The 22,799-nt window shown below is 38.3% G+C and overlaps 1 protein-coding gene across 1 annotated transcript; it reads right to left on the reverse strand.

Moving 5' to 3' along the window:
* Window positions 1-2,882: 2,882 nt before the first annotated feature.
* On the reverse strand, window positions 2,883-20,985 carry HACD1 (3-hydroxyacyl-CoA dehydratase 1). The gene is made up of 7 exons (XM_075746307.1): window positions 20,662-20,985; window positions 16,606-16,723; window positions 15,353-15,371; window positions 15,183-15,271; window positions 12,383-12,504; window positions 9,994-10,172; window positions 2,883-8,502 (listed from the first exon to the last, which is right to left on the reverse strand). The coding sequence occupies exons 1-7, from the start codon at window positions 20,787-20,789 to the stop codon at window positions 8,420-8,422; spliced, it is 738 nt and encodes a 245-aa protein (XP_075602422.1). The 5' UTR covers window positions 20,790-20,985; the 3' UTR covers window positions 2,883-8,419.
* Between the last annotated feature and the right edge of the window lie 1,814 nt (window positions 20,986-22,799).

Raw genomic sequence — 22,799 nt, forward strand, 5'->3', positions numbered from 1 at the left:
GATGATCAAGGAAGGGGATTACAAACCTGCCATAAACTCAAGGAACTCACATATATGCCAACCACAACAGCACACCAACTTCATATTCAGTAGGTATTGATGTAAATAGCTTGTAAGTAACTATACACGTGGAAACAAACAAACAAATCCCTCAAACCTGTTCACACATAACAGACAGGCTGTCTCTCCAACATCCCTCCACACATGTACTGAAGCCCTGCTTCCCGGGAAGTGGCTGGACATCACCAGCTGACGGGAAGTAGAGAATAAATCTTTTGTTTTGCCTTTGCTTCCATGTGTAGCCTTTTGTTTTTCCTTTATTAAACTGCCTTTATCTTGACCCATGAGTTTTGTTCTATCTTATTTTTCTCCCCTCCCTGTCCTGCTGAGGAGGGGAGTGATAGAGCGGCTTGGTGGACACCTGACTCCTAGCCAGGGTCAACCCACCACAACCGTCTAGACCATATACTCATTCCCATACAGCAAAAAACATGTGGGAAGATAATAATCTAAAAAGTAGCTTAATTGTATTTTCATGGCAAATAAAAAATATCATGGCAATACTGTCTAATATGGCTCTTAAGATAAGACAATCTTTCCATTTAAAAGGGTTGAGAAACAGAGAAACCATGCTCTTTTTTTCTGACCTGATTTTCACATGATAGTAACACATTTCTATCAGTAACTACTTATGTCTACTGTTTGGTTTTTTTTTTTAAAACCCTTCTATATCAAGTATGAACACAGTGAAATTTATAACAGACAACAGCAGACACTGCCTACAGATCAGAGTTCAACTGGCAGACCCAAGATCTGAGCTACTCTTTCTGTCTGAGAAAAGTTAGTTTGTGCCTCCACTTTCTTCCTGTTAACCTTAAGATACACCATCTTTTTAAAGATTCATTACCAGTATATTTAGTATCTGGGCATTGTTTTCTAGATTCCCAACTCCTTTTCAAGCACTGTATTATTGTAGTAAGCACAGAGAACAAAATAAGTAACTAAATCCTCATATGTTTTAAATTATTATTTCTCCTTAAGAGTATAAAAATGGTCAAAAGTGTTTGTATCTCACGAACTCTCAGATAAATTTTCTATTTAGGAGCCTCTAGAGGAACTGTTTCCAGGGTCTTTTTTTCTGGAGACAGAGAACCTTTTTTAAGAGTTTGCTGGATGTGATGTAGAGATTGGAAAGCTAAATCAATCAAGTCAGAGATGATCAATGTAAGACTCCTTCTGACAAGAATTCCAGAGTGTTATTCTCAGCAACATCACCTCACTTTGAATGAAAACAGGAGGCTTTCAGTTGGCTCCAAGTGTTGGCTGCAGGATCCACAATTCCGTCTGTTTTGTCACCAGGTGAATCCCAGTCTTAATGGTTTTCCCAGACTTAATGTAATAAATAAATTGTAATCTGCTGCCTTCAGTACTCAAATTTGTTTCTTTCCTTCATAAGTTGAAGGTCTATTCTATTATACAATGCAACTTCATACATGATAAATGAAGAGGTGCAAAAATTTGACTGAACACCCAGGATTCTCTTCAGAGCACAGGAGAGCGCTTGGCATGTGAAGCAGTACACCCATCTGAATCTTTTCTTGCTCGTCATTCGCAATTTGTTCTTATGAATCTGGAACAGCCACTTAAGGGCAGGCAAAGTGCCATTTTACGGGAGTGGTATGAGCGCAGACCGCCAAGGGACTACATATGAAAATCGAAGTTGCTCAGTGACAGCAGCATTCCAAGCTAGGAATGTCCAAGCAGCTGTGAGGGCTGATCTACCCTGCCTATTTTTAATGGGATGTGTCATTGGGCCTAGATTGATTTCAGAAATAAAAGATACTTTTGCAGATATGCGAAGGGAGTTTCTATGACTCTACTGAATTCAGATTAGTATAATGCTATAGTAGTGTAATGCTGGGGATTTTCTGGCTTTTTGTTGCATTCCACAAGGAGCAATGCTGGGTGCAGTTGCACTATAAAGCTGCAAGGCAGGCAAGCCACCATGCAACAGATAATGCTCTCTCCCAGACAGTGCTAACAGGGAGGCTACAGTTTACCCTTTTCCTAGTAAATCCAGATTTACACAGAACAGAATACGTGAATGTCTATATCCCATCATACTCCTGTTGAGATCAGCAGACACTGTTCCACTAGCTTCCGTAGAAATCAGACGGGTTTAGCTTTGGTAGAGGGCCAGGACAAGTAAATCCTGTCCTGTGGATTCAGATCAGAAGACCACTTCTGTGACTTTCAGTTTTCAGAGATCTATGCGTCCATTATAATACATATGACTAACAGGATTTAGCCTTTGTACGCAGTTAAGCTCCTTGGGGTTACAACCACTTGATTCCTAATTCAAAAGAAGTAGGTGTGAATGCTCACATATTGCTTTATCCTACTGTCATGGCAACAAAATCCTCATAGCTGCAATGTCATTGTTAGTCATATAGCAAAGGACAGCCAGAGGATGTTCACTGCCTCCACCCCCCTCAAAGGTTAATACCACAAAAAACTCCTGCTCCAAATCACTGAAATATCCACTATTGTAATACCTATTTCAGGACCACTGTAATGCAATTGTCTTTATACGTGTTGACAGATGTTATACATTCTCTTGAATGCCCTGTATTTTTCCCTCATTTGACAAACCAATATTAAATCCTCACACCTACATCTTTTTTAATGGAATATATTTTAAGAAATATAAAAAAGAAGGCTGGTTAATGGTAAATTATGTTATAGGGGACCTCAAGATTAATTTGTGAAATAATTCCAGGTAAAATAGTATTTGTAAACAGACACCAGTCTGGTGTAATATGTTGAACAGTTGTATGAACTGACCTCTGCACACTAAAAAAAAAAAATAATCAAGTAGAACATAGTTTAGAACATGTCTTTTAATTGATGAATTTCTACAGTGCTACAGTATTAACAATCTCTAAAACAAATATCTGAATCTATAGCTCAACAAATCTTATAATCTTTGCAAATAAATAAGTTATTAAAAGTATCATATTGTGTTGCTTTCCTGTCTGTGTAAACTGCTAGTGATAATGTATTTCAGAAAAAATAACAATAATGAGCAGCTGCAGTGCATTTACATTATTAAGAATCTTTAGGTACAATTCTATACATGATATGCTTAGATAAGTATTTCTGTACTTACACTTTTACAAAGCCATCAACTGAAAGGACATAAAATACATTCAAGACTGAACAGAGAAGCAAGAGAGCTGTGCATAAAAAGACAACATGTTTCAGTTGATACAACATGACACAGAAAGTATTGTACACTTTAGAACTCGAAAGCCACTACCAGTTGCAGGCCTGAACTTGATGGCAAGTTCCTGTGAGAGGGCTAGAGTTACCCAACATCCAGGTTCTCCACAGTTTGTCTTGGTACAGCCTTAAGTTCACTTGTGAGACTTACTCACTTTTGTGACCCAAGAGTTCACAAGACAGGTCTTCTTGATCTGGTAATTCATAAGGATGAATCACTTACTGACACCTGTAAAGCCTTCAGTCCTACTGACAGCACTCATGACCCCTAGAACGGTGTAGTGGTGTAGAGTACCAGACACTGAATCAAGAGTACCACCCACTAGTAAGGTGTGCCATCATGAAAGCAAGTTTAAGGAGCTATCCTTGGCAAATATTAACCTGCCACTTTAACAGCCTCATAAAGCTTAGTAGGCACTAACAATGCTGCAACTCAATCGAGCAAGAGAATACAGAGCTTTACAGAAATGAGGTGTTTGTTTCTTAAACAGTCATTGTAACAAACAGAATAAAACGTTTAAATGGGCTACAGTTAATCATCTATAAAAAGTGTATGTTCAGCATGAATTTAAATTGTAAACTGGTAATAAATAATACAGTATCTCCGAGCATATCTTAAAATATACATTATGAAATAAAATTTAATTTTCAGAAAAGCTTTCAACCTTTTTGTTCAAAAATATATTTAACCAATCCTTTATAAACAACTGCAGCCAGTTTGCCTGCTGGAAAATTTTGATTTAGAAAGCCCTCCTGGCTACTGCAGAACATTTATTTGTATTATTAACTTCCTTTTTTTTTCCCTAAGGCAGATTAGCAAGAGCTGAATTCACAAAAACTGTTGATGTAGCAACTACCTTAAATTATAATTTATTGTAATGGTTGTAATTTATTTTCATTCTTGTTTATTTAGTAATCATATAAATATCCAAATATCCACTAAAGTAAGCTACTGTGCAGACTGCAAGTACCACAGCCAGAGCAGTAACTAGACCTAGATTTAAAATGCACGTATTTCTTTCTGGATAAGAAAAGGTAGGTTCTCTCTGGTCACAGAAAAGCTCTTCATGCACCACCCTGTTAACTAATCATTGTAATCTGTCTGTTAACAAGAACCTGGCTAAATGTTACGTTCACTGGGAATTAGAAGCAGCACACCGCACCATTTCTCCAAGGCTGTTAATTTTGAACTATACTAGTGGTGGAACCATTTAGTGGTGGACTTGGCAGTGCTAAGTTAAAGGTTGGACTTGATGATCTTAAAGGTCCTTTCCACCCTGAACGATTCTATGATTCTATTGAGAGCAGTGTGGCACAGCTATCTTGGCATACCAGTATTTCAAGAAATGTAGGCTTATAGACAGAACTAAGATAGCTGAGTGGAGCAGAAAAGCCCTTTCTGTAACATGCCCTTTGTGCACAGAGATCCTCCCAGCTGATCTCATAAGCTCCCTATGCAGAAGGTATGAGAGCATGTCGAGTTTCCTCTCTTCTCACATCTTGCGTAGTGAGAGGTGAGAGAAACGACGTCTATCAACTACCACTCACAATGGCCTCAGTGACCCCCTTGGCAGCTAATGTGGAAGATGCAATTTCTCTCCGTCATATTCCTTTGTACTGCTCATGCCCTGAGCCCAGGATCTGGCCTCTAGACATTCTGGAAGAGCTGTGGAACAAGGGGATTCACCCAGTCTATCCCAGAACAGCCTTTCCCACTGCGAACAGTGTGTGAATGTTGGGGGGAACCTCAAGAAATCCAACTGCTTTCAGCTGGAGTTTATAAAAGGGATGGTGTGTTTCTGTTATACTAATAGTAGGAAACATCACCTGATGGATACAAATCTCCTTCCAAATGCCTACTCATATGTATAGTCATTCAAAAAGCTTCACAAGGTCATGCTCTATATTAATCCATTCCAGAAAGCCTATATAGGACCAGTAAGAAAACACCTTTAGACGAACAATTTGTTAAAGACTACATCAAAACATTAAAGACACTGATGTTTGAATACATTCCTAATCTTTCATAAACAGGAAGATTCTAATGATTTAGAAAGTTAGGAATATCGCAGAGAAGAATACAAAAAAGACAGGTCTCAAAAAGAAGTTGGAAAGAGAGCACCATATGAAACTCATACTTAAGTTTTTATGTCCATTTAACAAGCTAACTAAATGTTTCACAGTGTTAACTGAACTTTAAGTAAGCTACCTAGGATAAAATCCTGACCCGTCTGAAGTCAATGGTAAGAGGATTTTATCTGCAATTCTCACTATCTTTGAGAAGATATTAAAACAAAGATACACATTGAGGCTTCAGTGGAAGGCTTCAATCAAAAAAGAAGAGGAAGAAAAGAACATGTTTCTTGTTTATTTTATAGTACATGCCATGTAAACTAATATACATGGCAATCTCTCTGGTCTATGAAACATTGAATGCAACACTAAGTAATTTTTAGATTTTTATTCATTTATCATTTAGCAAGACTCTTCTGCAGCTTTAAATCACATTTAAAGTTGTATCGTTACCTTGTACACTGTTGCTTTATTGCAAACCCAAGATTTTAGCAAACAGTGCCGTATTTTTTTCATGTCGCATGTACAAAAGGATATAAAAACAGCTCCTTGACTGACATATGATAATATCCTTAAGCCAAAATTAAAAAAAAAAAATACAGTATTACAGCACAAGTATTCCTTTTATTACAGGAATAGTATCTGTGGGATGCACTCATCCGATCAAAGATTTCAATATCACATCCTTAAAGTATCCAACACATTTTCAATGAATTGATAGCTACGGTCTTCAGTGAGCTGCCCTGACAGTATAAAATGGACATGGAACTTAATCTAATCTTAGTTACTCATATTTCATCACACTATTCTGCTTGCTAACTGAGAAATATGTCTAAAAACTGCCATGATGTTCCTCATGGATCAAAAGGCAAGTCAAGTTTATAAAACAGTACTCTAAGAACTTTGGACAAATACAGCTGCTAGTCTGAACATGTGTAACACAACTATTTTGTGATTCAGTGTTGTAAATGTAGTTTATGTTTTAAACTTTTAGTAATTTTAGCTGCATATAAACCAGAGTAAGTTAAATTATAGCACCTTGCGTGAAATTTGTTCTAAAAAATACAAAGATTACACCTTTTAAAATTGTAAGGAATACAACTATTCTATCTCCAGTCCAGTATGCACCTGTCATTTAAAAGGAAACTAATTTACATATAATGAAGACATGCATAAATATCACAAATTTAAGGCACAAAATGGAATTTGAAAGTTAGGGATGTAGTAAATCCTTGCTTTTTCATCAAATTACCTGATACAGAAAAGATACACCAGAAAAAGGTGTATCTACAATTTTCAAAAAAACTGTATTATCATAAAATCATTGAAGCTAAAAATGGAAACTGCCTATTCAAGTCTGTAGTTCAAACTCTTGCCCGAGGAAGATTATTTTCCAATATTGTGTTACATCTAACTTAAAACCTTCCAAGAAATTGTATGCATTGGTAAGCACTACTGTGTCATTCCATAACATAACTGATCTCATTGGTCAGATCCTTCTCCTGATATTCATTGGATATTTACCTTGTTTCAATTTTATATAATCAGTTCTAGTCACACCTTCATGATAATAAAGCCTCTTCCTTTACATGTATTTGTCACATAAGAAAAAATTATACATACTTAACGACTCAATCTTTCCAACTTCTTTCTCATTTCAACTGATTTTGTTACTGTTCTCTGTCTTTTCAGGAGCTTGACTCAATTCCTCACCCCTGAGGTACCCAAAATATAAGACCTTACTCCACAAACTACCTCAGCAATTACAAAGAGTATTCTGATTTCCAGCTGCCTGATGCAGCTCTTCTGCATATATACTCTTCTTTTGACATTAGTGATGCCAGAATCAACTTTGTTGCCTACATTATCAAGGCTTCTTACTACATTATTACATTTCAATCTTCTCTGTCTCTCACTAAGTATCCAAGTTTCCTCAAATGCATTACCTTTTCTCTGAATCTCTTAGGCTGCATCTAATTCTTTTCTACATTTAATCCATCTGTTGGACCTCTCCCACTCAAGTATCATATAGTGTAATATTGTCTGTAACAGCTATTAATATACTGTAGATCCCTCTTGCAGATAATTGAAGACATTAAATAGAATTAGGTCAATGCAGTATAAACAATTAATGGGGAGGGAGCAATTAAAATTGCACAATGGGATGATTCAAAGCACAGTTTATATTTTAAGACACTATTTCAAATATATTTTATCCCACTTTGCGATTTATAGGAAGTTAAATATCTCACTATAGGTACAGTTTCTAAATGCAATACCATAATTTTTCAGCATACATAATTAAATGTAGAATAAGAAACATGCCGACAATCAGTCTTCCTCCGCAAACAAGTCCCATTCCAGCCACTGACCAGAGAAAGGTAGACACATCAATTCTACTCCTCAGCACAAACTTTTAACCAGTTAATATTGTATCTATTATTCTACATATCTTTAAAATTACAAATGAAAATACAGACACATCTAAATTTGCACTGACAATCAAGAATTCAGCTCCTTTCAGAAGTCCTTCTGGAATTCTACAGTGTGATCCTGTAATTCAAAGAATGTTGAACAACATGCTGACAGTACTTATAACTGGAAAGATATTATTTAATATAAAGCTTAAATAACATTTAAGCCACCTAGTCTATGAAAAATATCATTACCTAATTTATGCTCTGTTTTCCAGAAGACTCACTTTCAGTACAACTTATCAACTCTACTTCTTTTCTTGATGATGACTACAGCTCAAACCAGACTTTTCAGAATAGAAAGCACAGTAACCAACTATTCCAATTCCTAAAGCTATTTGTGAACCTATTGAAAAAAAGAAAATAATTTGTTTGAAGAACTGAACAATTAAAAATCAAAGTGAAACCAAGGATGAAAAGGTAAGTCTGAAGGTATATTAATTGTAAAAATAATACAGTCCATGTTATTTTATGCACAGTTGTTTATTCTTGTTCCATGTTTTGAAACTTGGACTCAGAAAAATCACAGGAAGTTTTGGTTTTTTTACTCTCTTTTTTTCCATTAAAGCACCATAGTTACACAGCTTGATTCAATCGTCCTTTTCCACAATCACTTCTCCATGAAGCACCCTTCTTCTCTGCCGCAGCATGTGGAAGTAGAGTTGTGGAAATACTTGATCAAAGCATAAAAGAAAGCAAATTAGAGGAAAAAACGCAACAGATCACATTACGGAAAAATACAATTTTGCAGAATGATGAACTGAGGAAAAACTATGGCACACAGTGCTGTGTTGGTTAAGGTAAATAATAGCAAGTCATGAGCATTGCAGTGAACTACAAAACAATAATTACTCAGAAGTCAAACAAGGCCCCCTGAATGTATACCTTATGTTCAAGGAACTTCCCCTCAACACTTACTTTGGATAACCAGGACTTAACCACTTTGCAGCAGTGCCTGAAGTCTTCAAATCTGTGCTAAGGTAAACATGTTTGAATTAAGACTTTGAGGAGGATACAAATTTACCCTACTTATTCAAGTCTGAGGTTAGGAGCTCCCTCTCCCCTGGCCCTCTGAAATCTATTATATTATTGTCCTGCTGATACATTTCATCCTTACATTTAATGGATAGAAAATTGGATTTATTCTTGGAGCATTAAGTTATATAAACACTTGTAAAACTGTTGGTAAGTTATGATAGCTTAGGACATTTTTTATTCATATAAATCCCTCTCATTGGCCTTCCTGATTTCTTGTGACAAAAAATTTCACAGTGTGTGTGCGTACTGTGAAAGTCCATGTTTAAGGTCGACTTCTTAAAGAAATACCTTTTATGGATGCAGATCAGAGACCCTTTTAACTTCACTCTTCCTGCTTCTCACTGCCTCTCCCTAATTTCTTGCCTTGTTTCTACCCTCATTGTCCAGACTATCTAAAATATTCTATCATCTGCCTAGTTCGGTCTAGCCCCAATCGTGGTGCTATATCTGAATCAGGTTGCTTTCTCCTTGTCTACAATGCTTAGGTACCAGTGGAAATAACACTGGAAGTGAAAGGCAGGTAGTCTCTCCAATCTTAGCTCTGGTTAGCCAATTGATATGTGGCTTCTGGTATCCAGAAGTACAAGGACAATCTGATTAAACCAGGGACCGAAGTATGTTCAGAGAGGTTTAGGGGGTGGATTTCTGTGAAAATGAAATCTTGGAGAATATTGTTTCAAGTTTTTCCCGAGCATGCTCAAATGGTGATTTTCGGAGGTGACACGTAAATGGATATTAATAGCAACAGAAATAAGGCAAATCTCTGGCACAACTTGCAGGACAATTTTTAAGCCATTGCTTCAAAGTGGCAGAAGCACTAGAAATTCTCAGTGACACAGTCACAGAGACTTCTGTGTGCAAGCAAAAGCTTTTTTTACTTTGTCCAAGTCTTAGAAAGCTTTTTAGCATTTTCCCTGAAATTTTTAAGACAGCTTATGTTCTGAGGCAGATAACAGGATGGAAAACTTCAGTATAACCAATTAAAGCGCAGCAAAGGTTGGAACAACAGAAAGCCAGCTTTTACAGTAGAAAGCGTTCAGCAAATTTTAACTACAGGCAGTGTTTCCAGCATTGCTGATAGTTTATTATTATGTTGTTAGTGTTACTACAGTTAAGTAATACTTACATGGCACATAGGAGAACATGACAATAATAAGGAAGTAATAGTAGTCAAAGGAGACATTATATTTGTTGGGAAGTCTCAGTGAAAACATTCCTGTTTTCTTCACATAGGGTAAAGCAGCATATATGGTTAGCAGTTCACCTGCAACTCCAGCAGGGTACAAAATGATAAAAAAGTTGTATCTGCATTAAAAAAAAAAACCCTTGTGAGAAATACCCCATGAATTTAAAATTTCCTCTTGCTATTATTAGTGGCACAGCAATGTATTACAGCAGTTCCTGCACCAAAATCAAGGACTACATCCTGACTTGGCACAGAATACCAGTTTCAGTTACTTTGGATAGCATTGCTTAGGTTTACAGAGAATGCATTCCTCAGTCCTTTTATTTAAAAACAGTGAAGTATCAGAATGTTTGTATCTCTTTCTAATACTAAAGAGTAAAACAATAAAAAAAAAAAGTGTGGTCTTCAACAATGTCTTTTTTAAAAATTTACTGATCTTACCCTGTTGTCACTGACAGGATTCAGACCAAGACGGGATCCCAAATTCAGATGATTCTACATATTTTTGTCACAGTGCATGCACACTGGGTCAATTCTACGTATTATAACTTCTTTGAAGATAATGAAAATGTTGAGAAATATAAGAAGCCTGTTTTACCCACTGCTGCATGGGAAATCCAAATAATATTACATTAACCACTAATGGAAATTAAAAATAGCAAAAAATGAGAGTGCCAGAAACTTATCAGATCCATTTTAAAATGGGAAGATGTTCAAATAAAAGGCAAAGGCATTCAGTTTAAAGAAAATGTGGCTTGAATGCCATAGGTCACACAGGTGGTAACAACATGAAAAATGTAATCAATAGGGTTTGTGCTGTCCTTATGCACAGCGCACAATGGAGATAAAGTTTCTCCTAAGGAACAGCTCTCAGGTTCATGCAGGGAACAGCAATGACAGCTGTCACACAGACAGAAAGGTACAGTGTGCACTCCATGACCAAAGGAGATGAGATCCAAACCAACAGTCCTAGGAGCAAATGGGCTTAGAGGACTCACAGGTCAGAGAATAGATTAGGGGAGCTGATGCCATGACAGTTTGTCTCTATGCACCAAAGTAAAAATTCTGAACTAAAATTTAGAGTATATCAATTCCGTTAGCAAAGGACAGGCAAATCTTTCAAAATTATAAGCTAAAGATCAGAAATTTCCAGCTCCCTTGAAGTACTGAATTTATGCCTAGTTGTGCTGTTTGAGTATGCATAAATTTGATAGAATATTTTGGACTCTATGAAAAGATAAGACATTTTCAAATGTTTAGTTTATAGTATATTTCACCATGTATCTCTGCTGTGAGAATGTCAGTTTTCTCTATTGTCTATTGAAAGGAATCAAAAATTCTGTCATTCAAGATACACTTTTTGGCATCAAGTCAGTGTATCTGTCAATGTAGTACTACTTTCTGAATGCATTTCTCTTTCTGAAGCCTACATAAAAAATGATTAATAAAACCAAACTTGATTTTTTTTAAGTTTGCCATTTAGTGTGTAAATATAACCAAGCCTACCACCTTAGGTATTAGCAAAAAGATAATGTATTATAAGAATGGACATAAATATCAGACATATCAAAGAAGTGCATTAGAAGCATCAGAACTGTGTTATCTATAAAACAAAAATAAAGGAAAATAAACAAACACACTCTTTTAAATAAGAGTTGCCAGCACTGAATGTAGGTAAGATATTTTCCTTCTAATGGTGTAAGTCTGTTTGTCTTACATGTATTTTTCAAATAATGACTACAGAGAATACTACTCTCTCAGTTAAGGCTCCTGATAAACATGCAGTCTCTGTAATATATTTGATCCAGTGGCCAACCTTAAGTATGCTTCAAAATCAAAGTAGTTTTGATATGGAACACACTTTTTATATGGGCTAAACTAAGTCAATGTTTAGCTTTGCTATATGAATATAACCTCACAAAAGCACTGATAAAGCAGAACTTCTCATAAAGTAATAATATGCATACAGACTGAGTGACAACAACTCCCACATTTTCAAAGACCTAAAATCCACAAAGACTAGCACAGGTGCTTAATTTGGGGCATTGTATTCAAAAGCATCTTAAGGAGTCATACTGTAACTTAAAAGATGACTCAAATGATAAAGAAAAAAATTAAAGCAGAGTTCAAACTGTGAGATACGGAAAGCAAAGAAAAAAAATCACACCCCAAAACATCAAGTAACGATCCCAAGTACAGAAAGCAACCGACTTGCACTCTGCTGACACATAACCAAAGCTCAAACATCTGCTCGCCTGTGTGTTAGCTCAGCATGCGTGAAACTAACATGCACAGAACCATGAGAAACTGAAGTGCAAGACATCTCCACCTGGCCCATTTAATGAAGTATGGCAAATGGTTGAGCAGGTTGAATGTGTAGAAGGAATATCGAGTAATCTCTGTCACAGTCCATACGACCAGAAAAAGAATTACGCTCTCCTCATTCTGGATCTGCAGAAGTATAAAGAACCAATACTTTCTTCATCCTTAGGCTTCTTTTCTGTGCAAACTGCAACAGACTTCTGTTTAAGATACATGGAACAGAACTAACATCTTGTAAAGAAAGAAAATTTTGGAATAAAAGTAATATGCTGAAACCATTACCATGTACAGTTCTCTAGCATATGTATTTACTAACATACAGACATTTTGCAAACTGAGCAATCCATTATGCAAATATCAAAATATAGAACCCTGTAATTGAGCTTATTCCTCCCTTTATTCTCTATCTGCATTTTCACTATGTTACCTAACTCTCTCCTTCTTTTTAGTTGTGGTTGACTGACTTATTTTCTTACTTCCCAAAACAGCAAGAAGAAAACAATGCTACAGAAGACATGTTCCTTTCATAATCAGTCGTTACCCATTCTGCATTTCACTACTCTGTCTCCTGGTCTTTCTCTTACTTTTTCTCTTCCTTCTTCCTCAACATGCAATGCACGTCTCCATGAAACTTTAGACAAAAGGAATTGCTTAGTATAATCTACTAACGGGAACTTAGTTGCAGAAGATCAAATTTGGCAGACTTCAGGGAGCTGTATGATAGTTAAGGAGCTGGAACACAGATGGATCACTAAATGAAGAGTAGTTGGTAGATCAAAAGCTTTGGGTAAACTCACTCAACAGTCCTGTTTAAGAGTTAAGTTCTGAGTCATTAAACTGCCTCATCAGTAGGTAGCACATCTATCTGCTGTTTCAAAACATCAGTTCTTTTTCACTCTAAGTGAACAAATAAACAAAAGTCCCCAAATACAGAGAAGGCACATGGGGATCTATTACAAACACTACCTTCTGAGAAGAAGAATTACACGCAAGTAATTTTCTTTTCTTTAAAAGGGGAGGAATTTTGTAATACACTTCCATGCCTGAAGGCTGAAAAGCTCCAGGGATGTCTGTGAAATAAAATAAATTTTTTTTGTTAAAATTACAAAAAAGGGAAACGATTTTTTTAAATAAAATGCAACATGGCGGCAAAGCTTAATATACGTCAAAGATGCTGAAAATGCACAACTGTGTCAAAGTCAAGAATTGTAAGTGCTCATCACCTCATAAAATCGCGCCCTCAATGTGTCAGTTAAAGAAGGTGCACTTTTAGTGAAAGGATCTCACTGACATCACAAAAGGAGATATAAAAATATCGCCACACTCACAAATAGCAACAACTGAAGTGCAAAGACATCCAAACAAATAAGCAAAGGGAAAGACAGAATTAGGCTGTTCTTAGCCTCATGCAATTAGAGGCAAACATTGATAACCCAAACTTGGATTCATGTCACAGTGCTAAATCCAAGCAGAAGAGCTTTAAATAAGTATGCAGAGAATTCCTATCTGTTGCCTTGCAAATCTGCAGTCAAATAGAGAGATCTGGGTCTGGCTATTATCACTAACATGCCTCTCACCACCTAAAATGACCCTGAACATTCATGCCTGCTAAGCAATAACAGCGTGAAATACAATCAGACATACATTAAGATGTATTTTTTCTCGGACACAGCTTGACCTACTGTGCTGAAGACAGAGGAAACAAAAGAAATGACTGGATATGCTAAAGATTTAATCCACTGCAGATAATAATAATATGGCAAAATGCAGTGCAAAATTCCAGCAGTCATGTAAACTTTCAATATAAAATACTTGTTAATCTTTGAGACATTTTCCCTTAAGGGAAAAATGGAAACATGTAGCTTACAGGAAAAAAAAAAAAAAAAAAAAAAAGCTACGAAAAGCCTATTCCATGTTAAGAAAAGCGACAGTAAAGGAAAATATGAAGTGTAGAAAACAAGTCCTCTGTGAACTGAAACAAAGGGATTTGACAACTGAGGCAGGTGCTGTGATATCCCATGAGCAGAAAGGCATATGCCATCTGCTGGTGAGACAGTTTAATGGCTCAGCTTTTTAAGTTCGAAGAAATTCTGGAGCACAGGCTCAATATCTATCACTTAATACTCCCATGCCTTTCATAGAAAGCGGACCTCAAAAACTGAACTGAATGTCCTATCTACTAACTGTAAGCAGTCTTGTTTCATTCTGCTAACGAATCACTAGACTTACAATAACCACCTACAGCCAGGCAAATAAACTATCATCATTTATACAGGACTTTAAGTGTCACTGTGGCATGCTGGATGACTTGATATATTTTTAATGAAAACAATGCAGTATGCATGCCACCAAATGTTAATATTACCATAACATTAAAATCTTGAGGAGGTTCCTAAAATAAATTGCAAAATCACAGCCATGTTTATCCAGGTAAATTCAATTTAAGACATATATTCATTTAGATAAATTCAGTATGTGCCAATATAAGTTTTTGAAAGGGAACCAGTAACACTGTGGTAGATTTTCTGGTAAATAATAGCAGTAGTCATCAATCTCACTCAGGCAGACCACAGCTGCCAAGATACCAAAGACAGTGCTGATTCACAACTAAGACCCAGACCCAGTCTCCTGGGTAGAAGCACATAAATTCCATCCTGTAACTCCAACTTCCAAAATCGTGCTCAAGTATATAAGTATTCTCTGAAGGAATGCCATTAATTTTTAAATTGTTCTCCCTTGTTAAATGAGAATTGTATTAATGGCTTCTCCCTAAAAACAATCAAAACACAACTTGCTCACGCACATACCTGTTTTATGCTATGTGCAATGAACCACACCATGAAGATTCTTGAACTCACTTGGACCCCAGTCACAAGCACGGATGTGCGAACTATTCCTTAAAAAGAGAAACATGTTATCTCTGTTCCACAATTCATGTTTTAATTAGTTACAGGAGAAACTAAAACAAAGAACTCACCAACTGCACAGTGGACTACCTGTAAATAAAAATAAGTTAGAGGTTACTGATGTACAGTATGTTACTATCTACACTATAAATATCGCCTTTTGATATTAATATAAACCTAGGCTTAATTCTGAAGGAGAACTGAGTTTTTTTGTCTCCAACTAACAGTCTTTAAAAGAAATACATGTCAGAGCCCTGGCAACCAATGCTGTGATGTGCTCAGATCTGTGCAAACACATGAAATATAGATTTATTTTCCTAATTAATATGTATATATCACATATTTAGATACTTACGAAGCATTTATTTTTTCAATAAGTAATCTTCCCTTCCATTATCTCATTCAAAGAAAAATTTTACAGGACAGTGTGGAGGGAGTCATATAAGGGATGATAAACACATAGCAATTTTAAAATGTTCTGTATTCATTATGGATTAATAACATTATTATAATTTGACAATGACAGCTATGAAGCTTCAGATCTATTGTGTTTTCTGGTCAGTAATATTTAGCAAATAGAGTGATTTCCATTATTTTGACAGATTTGTGTAAAATGACGTGTTGTGAAAGTTTAATAGCATAAAAGCCTATATACAGCTGGCCACATGATTTTAATAGTTGCTTGAACTACAGATGTTGTAGGCAGATTGAGAAAAAAAGTTAAAATGTAGATAGGCACTCTTTGTTGTGCCTGGGGAAGAACTGTAAGTGTTCAATACACCAAACAGTTTCATTCCATTGATGTACCATAAACTGAGACTGCTAGTGCATAGTTGGCAAAAGTCATATTATTTTAAGAATACTTTGCACAAGTTGCACAGACCCTGTTGTAATGGATTATGTGCGGCACAGGAATCCAGTCTGGAAATATGCAGAAGCGGGAAAGGCACAGAAGGACAATGAGCCCAGTATAAGGAGTAAGAGGGAAGCTATCATCTCTGGAGATGGAGATGAGCTATCTATGCTAGAGGGTTGACCTCCTGGCTGGAATGCCTTCAGAGATTTTGCCTTTTGAGTTAAAGACTCTCAAATCAAAGCAGTTCACAGGCAGTATCTGATTTAAAGAAATATTAGAATTAAGTTTGAAAAACTGTGCTCGTTTTATTCAATGAAACACCTTGCCCCCCAAAAAACCTTCATTAAATAATAAAGTTAAAAGGACTTTAAGTACTAATACAATATTTTGATATTAAATTCAGGTTAATAATGTGTTTTGCCTATGATATGCAGCATCCAGTAAAGTAAACTAATGTTTAAAATTTACCTCAAGCAAAGCAAATGTCTGGAAAAATTTAAGCGTCTTTTGAACGCTTCTGAATAAGCCTCTATGTGTTCCTTTCTGTATATAAAACCGCACCATGGCAATACCTAATACCAGCCACCTACAAAAGAAAGAGAATTGATACATTTCAAATTAGAATTCTAAAAATATCCATCCACCTTAAATAATTTAGTAGAATGTTTTCTTTACAGAATATCTTTGCTTCTTTACTTGTCAGTGTTCTTAGGAGATTATTAAAAATATCTTTAGACATAAATATTAGAGATAATTATGTAAACATTACACTCTTTTATCTCTTTACTTGGAAAAGGATAGAGGATGACTTGTTTACCTTCAGAGGACTGACTTGAATTGAGGGGACCCCCCAAAACCACGAGTCCATCAGACTTTTCACTAACAGTGACTACATAGTTTTATTATTAAATCCTTATGCATCTTTACTGTGAATTACTGTTATTTGCAAACATGTGATGAACTCAGCACTGAAGCCACCATTTTGGGTCACAGGTTTGTATAAGTAAAGGACCAGAACCCATGCACATCATTTTTACATTTTCCATGGCCCCAGAACTCATAATTATCAGAAATGACTAGTGATCTGAATGCTTCTGTTTGTGATTGTCCAACTGAAGTTATCATTACAATTAAATTTTCAAAAGCATTGAGAAGTTTTCTTTGAAAATCAGTCTCCAAAGTGCTGAAAGATAGGTGCTCTATGCTCCTGGCTTCCAGAGGCAGGTATATTTAACTAGCACATTTGATGGTGTTTTGGCTGATTTTTTAGTATTTTTTTAAGGAAACTAAACAATGATACTGATAACCCTCCTGACATAAAAGAAAGAAAGTAATCTTTTAATCAAACTGGAATCTGATATAAAACTTAAATTGAAATCTCAAGTGGAAACTGAGACTAAAAAAAATAAACTCTCAAACTGTGGTGAGTTGATCCCCACCACCCAGCCCAGACCCAGCACAATAACCCAAGGCATGTGCGATTCCTTCCACACAATTAATCCATGTTTGGACAATTAGATTTAAAAAATAGTGTACTATGTTTTCCATCCTTAATGCAGAGCTATACCGCATTCCTACAAACATCATGCTACTGTGATGCCTTGAAACTTCAGGTTTCAATCCACAAAGACTAAGAAAGTACAAAAATTCTTTAATATCGACATATGGGCATAACCAGAGCTACGGATGGCTATTTTGAGAATTAAAAATAAAAATACAAACAACAGCTTAACTTCTTGTCTGATGATATTGGGAACAATTACTCAGTTCTTTCATTCTACATAAAGCCATAGTAAGCATGCTGTACAGTGACATGAGCTCTGGCTAAGGAAGGACCCAAGTGACAAAGCAGAGAGGTCTGAGAAATACTCAAGAGGCAGATTCAGACAGCACACAAACATTTGGAAAAATATTTATACAAACATTTGGATAAATATTTAACACATCTCCTGTTCTAATACTCTTCCCTAAGCATAAGGTATTGACTAACATTGGAAACAGGGTACCAAGAAATACTTAGACTCGTTATGCTGTAACGGCACGAGAGTCGCATGGATCATGACAGCTCTCTGTTCACCTCAGATGGCATCTGCTTCGGTATCAGCCCCTTAACAACTCTTACACAAGGTGGCATGGCCCATTCCAGCACTTCATGATGGCATTTCAAACTCACATAGAGTTAGTCAGGCTTCCCCACACAGTAGAAATGGTTCCCCTTCTTGATCCCTTCTACTTTAAGCCCATGAATCTGATCTGCCAGAGATCCAAAATTTGCGCCTGCAAGTGTTACTTAGATTTTATAACGTATTTTAAATCTGAGTGCATTAATTTGAGGTTGTCTCCCACCACTGTGGAAATGAGGAATTACTGGAATATCACTGGTAGTCCTTCACAATAAAGCTGCCCTGTTTTATGGGGAAGTGTTTGACAAGAGGAAGGTGACAGTGAGTTTACGTCCAGCTGGCAGCACAAATGGTGACAGCAACAGCTCTGTCCTAGCCCTGAGAAATCATAACCCATCTAATCTAACAAGGCATTTTCTGCACCTCATTCCGTAACAAGGATTGCAGAGAGAAGTAATCTCAGACTACACTCAGAAGCAAAGACTGCAAATACTTTTCGTAAATAAATTTTTATTTGGACATGAATTTCTGTAGATTGATTTATTCAGTTGTCAGTGGCTTTGACTTCAGATCTCAGGAAAGCCCTTGTACTGAGTATTGCAAATCACTAGGAAATGGAAAACACTTTCCATAATAAAGGTAGCATTTCCAGTTGGGACTTCCAGTAAGATTGGGTACTGATCTGTCATTTTAACCCCTTAAACCTCTGTTAGAAAGAAAGATAATCTGCAATTTTTTATTAGAATGGTTGTTAATCTGCAATTATGTATTAGTTTGTTAAAACTCTAGAAACACTTTGCTATATTGCACTGCCTGGACAAATGGACAAATATACTTTTCCTGTTACTTATTTATCCTGTGTAGTGCCCTTGTTAAGTACTGCTCTATTTCAAATGTTTATTGTTCTTTTAAATTGTATCTGTAAAAGATTACAATAATTTGTTCCTATCTCTTATTTCTGTTTCCACATAAAAGATGCAATTCTGCATGTTTTAATGACTTTATATATTAATGGGAGATGGGAGAGAAGGAAGTGGGAGGTACTGAATCAGGGCCTAAGGTCAAAACTCATATGGTTTGATAATCTTCTACAGACATATAAAAGTCAGTGCAAAGAGTCAGTGTTCATTAGCAAATTCACACATGGAGCACGAGGCTGGCAATCCAGTGAGGTAACATTAACCTGCCAGCTAGACAAAAAATTACATCGAGTAAAAGCACTTTTCAAAAGGTGCTGCTCCAATATGTGAACTGACTTGAATACATGTTCAAGAATCACAGTTGCTAGTGAGAAGTAAGCCGTTACGATCATATTCCTGGCTTTCTGCATCAGTGCTTGAACTCCAGCTTCAAGTATAGCGTATCAGTTTTGCTCTATGGGATTCAAATGGCAGAGAGTTCACCCACTGGTAACCAAGGTAAAATTGTTCTCATATGAATGTCAGCCTAGAATTTATAAAATTGTTCATTCTTAGGGTTGTTTTTTTTTAAGCATGTGGAAATTAATAGGGTTGGGTTTTTTTCCCCAAGAGTTAGTGAACAAGACAAATTTTCAAGAAGTGAAAATACGTGCCTCAAGCAGTAACAACATGAACCTGAGTGCTCCTATGATCTGTTATTCAAAATAAATACCCACTTTCCTCAAAGCAAAGCATCGCAGTACGGAGCACTAGCTCGAACGAGCCCCTTGGGTTACTACAGCTCCCTCCCCCGCCCCCCGCTCATCACCGGACGCCGCTGGCGCTCAGGACCACGCTCGGCTTTGGAAATTTCTACCTCGCAGGGAGCCCGTGCGAGCCCTGTTCGCTTAGATCCAGGGCTCACGGGCCTGAACGAGTACCACACGGTAACCCGTCGGGAGGGAGGGGAGCTGACAGAGCCCGACGCAGGCGGGAACCGCCGCCCGGAACAGCTCGCCCCGAGCCCCCTGCGCCCCATCAGCGCCCGAGGCCGCCGCCCCTAAACCCCCGGCGGCACCGCGGGGCTCTTTCGCCTTCCCGCGGCTGGCCGGCAGCCCCCTCCCGGCGAGGCGCGGGGGCCGGCGGTGGTTGTGCCGAGGGACGCGGCTTGCGCCGCACCCCCGCCCGGCATTCCTGTCCCGGCTATACTTAACCTCTGCGGCGGGCTCGGGGTGACGCGCTGGCGGCTGGCAGCGCTGCACCGTATTAGGCAATGCCCAGCAGACCAGGGCTAGCCCAGCTCCCGGCGGCTCCCCTGCGCCCCCGGCTCTCACAGCTGCTGCCCCACGGTTACGCCAGCCTGCCCGGGTCCCCGGGACCCCGCCTCGCCTCGGCCGAGCTGCACCCGGCTTCCGCCGCTCCGCGCTGCCGCCGGGCGCTGCGGCTCCGCGTCTCGCTGAGGCGCCGCGCTGCCGGCCCACGGCGTGCCCGCGCCTGCTTACCCCGCGGTCATGGCGACGTTGTAGAAGATGAGCCAGGCCGTGGCCAGGGCGCCCAGCCTCCTCTTCTTGCCATTCTCCTTCTCCTCCACCGCGCCGTTGCCGCCTCCGTCCTCCTCGCTGGACGCCATGGTTCCCCCCGGCCAGGGAGCGAGAGGCGCACAGCCGCGGGGAGGAGGGGCTCCCTCCGCGGCGGGGCTGAGGCCGCGCTGACAGCCGGACCTCGCGCTGTCTCTCACCCCATCTGTCTTCCTCGAGGGCTGCTGCCCGCCGCCAGCTGCTCACATGGCGCGGCGCGCTCCTCCCTCCTCCTCGCAGGGGCTCCCCGGGGCACGCCAGACCCTCCGGGGGCGGCGCGGCGCGGCCCCGGGGCGGGCAGGGCCGCGGCCCCCGGGCGGGGCGGGTGAGCCTGGCGGCAGCCCGGGCAGGCTGGGCCCCGGCCCTCACGGACGGCCCCGGCCGTTAGACCGCTGTCCCCTCGGCTGGGGAAGCTCCCTGTGGGTTGGTGCCGCGTCTCCAGCCTTGCTGGTGACCGTCAGGCAAAAGTGGCGGGCATAGCCCACCGCAACAAAAGTGACAGAAAATACCTCAGTTCTTGAAAAATGCAGAAATGTGGTCAGAGACCGACTGGTGGGAACGTGCCCAGAGAGTCCCACCTCAGAGGCCCAACAGCCAGCTGCCAGGGTGACCTCGGGGAGAGGACAGCTTCCAGTCCGGCAGGTCGCAATTCACAAGGAAGACTAAGGCCCCAAGAAGGGGTGAAATTTCTTCTACCCATTCACCCAATGGATGAGAAATTTCTGAAGATCCTTATAACCCTTTCTGGATTTGAATAAACTAAACATTTTGTCATCTGCATGTTTTGCCATCCCAATGCTTGTCTGTGTTTCCTGACCATTTATGAATGTATAAGCACAAAACTTACTACAGAACTTTCATAAACAACCCACTGATTTCTTTTTGCCATAATAAAGAAAACTTGTTCTTTGTTTCCGTTTCCCATGTTTTGACCCATGGAGATATTTTGCTCCTTAATCTGTAACTACTTCATAACCTTGGTAGTTCCTGTGTGGCAATTTTTCAGCAGTGTTTTCAAAAGGTGTTTGTTGCATTAATATTTTTTTTAATCTGTATTTGTTCCAGGAATTGCAATAAATTACTTGAAATGTAATTTCCTTTTCATGCATTTTCTATTGTTCTTTTTTTTAACCATGATTTCTGTCAATTTACCATGTATATATCTGTGGTTCACTAGTCTGTATTTTCTGAATAATTACAAGATGATTTAAATTTGATGTCAGTTATTTTCAAAGCATTAAGTACAGTATCTGTGATTAGAAATACTGTACTTTTATAGTGCAAAATTATTTCATCTAATATTTCAATTTTGGCTAGCACCTTTTGGCCCAAAAAATCACAGAACGATTCATAAGGCAGAGTTTGTCTACATACAGAAATGTAATCAATGGAACTGAATAAGTTCTGAATTAATACGCATTAATTGCATTACCTAAATCAGCTTCTAAAATAATTTATGACTGGCACATCAATTTAGCTCAGCTTTGCTGTTATTCAAGCAGTGTCTGAAATCAAACTTCCTAATAAATTTTAAGATAGTCAGATCAAGGTCTTTTGAATTGTGGGTAAGCGCATTGTTATGTTTCATATTCATTCTCAGCCTTCACAGGCAGTTCTCTTTTATTCACTCTAGTTCCAAACCATCAACATTGCTATACTGCTATTACCAAAATGAATGGTTTTCCTGGCCTTCTTCATGGCTGGTATTATCAATGTATATTTATCTTCTAGGTTCCTATTGCACAAGTAGATACTCAATACCTTATAAAGCTGAATGGGTTTTATTTCCAATCTATTTCCGGAAATACAAGGTGAAGCTTTTCTGAGAATTATTTTATTATGCAGTGTTCTATAATGATTTTTTTTGTTAAAAAAATTTACCTTTCCAATATGGGAATATTGCTATGAAATGAAAAGTTGTAGTGTTCTGAGAACAATATAATGATTTATCAGCTCCACTGTCACAGGGAGAAGGTCATCTACTATGAAATGCTGCAAGAATTACTTAGTATGAGCCCTGCAGAATCATGAGATTACCTTTATACTTCAGAATAGTTAAATGC

Source organism: Balearica regulorum, chromosome 2 (genome assembly GCF_011004875.1).
Source record: "Balearica regulorum gibbericeps isolate bBalReg1 chromosome 2, bBalReg1.pri, whole genome shotgun sequence".
NCBI lineage: Eukaryota > Metazoa > Chordata > Aves > Gruiformes > Gruidae > Balearica > Balearica regulorum.

What these genes read in the sequence shown, in the direction of transcription:
- HACD1 (XM_075746307.1), bottom strand. Translation starts at nt 20,789, where the DNA reads ATGGCGTCCAGCGAGGAGGACGGAGGCGGCAACGGCGCGGTGGAGGAG. An exon ending in TTGCACATAGCATAAAACAG is followed by an intron (nt 12,505 to 15,182) that starts GTATGTGCGTGA and finishes ATACTTCTGCAG; the next exon opens with ATCCAGAATGAGGAGAGCGT. An exon ending in CATGTTCTCCTATGTGCCAT is followed by an intron (nt 8,503 to 9,993) that starts GTAAGTATTACT and finishes GCTTTGATCAAG; the next exon opens with TATTTCCACAACTCTACTTC.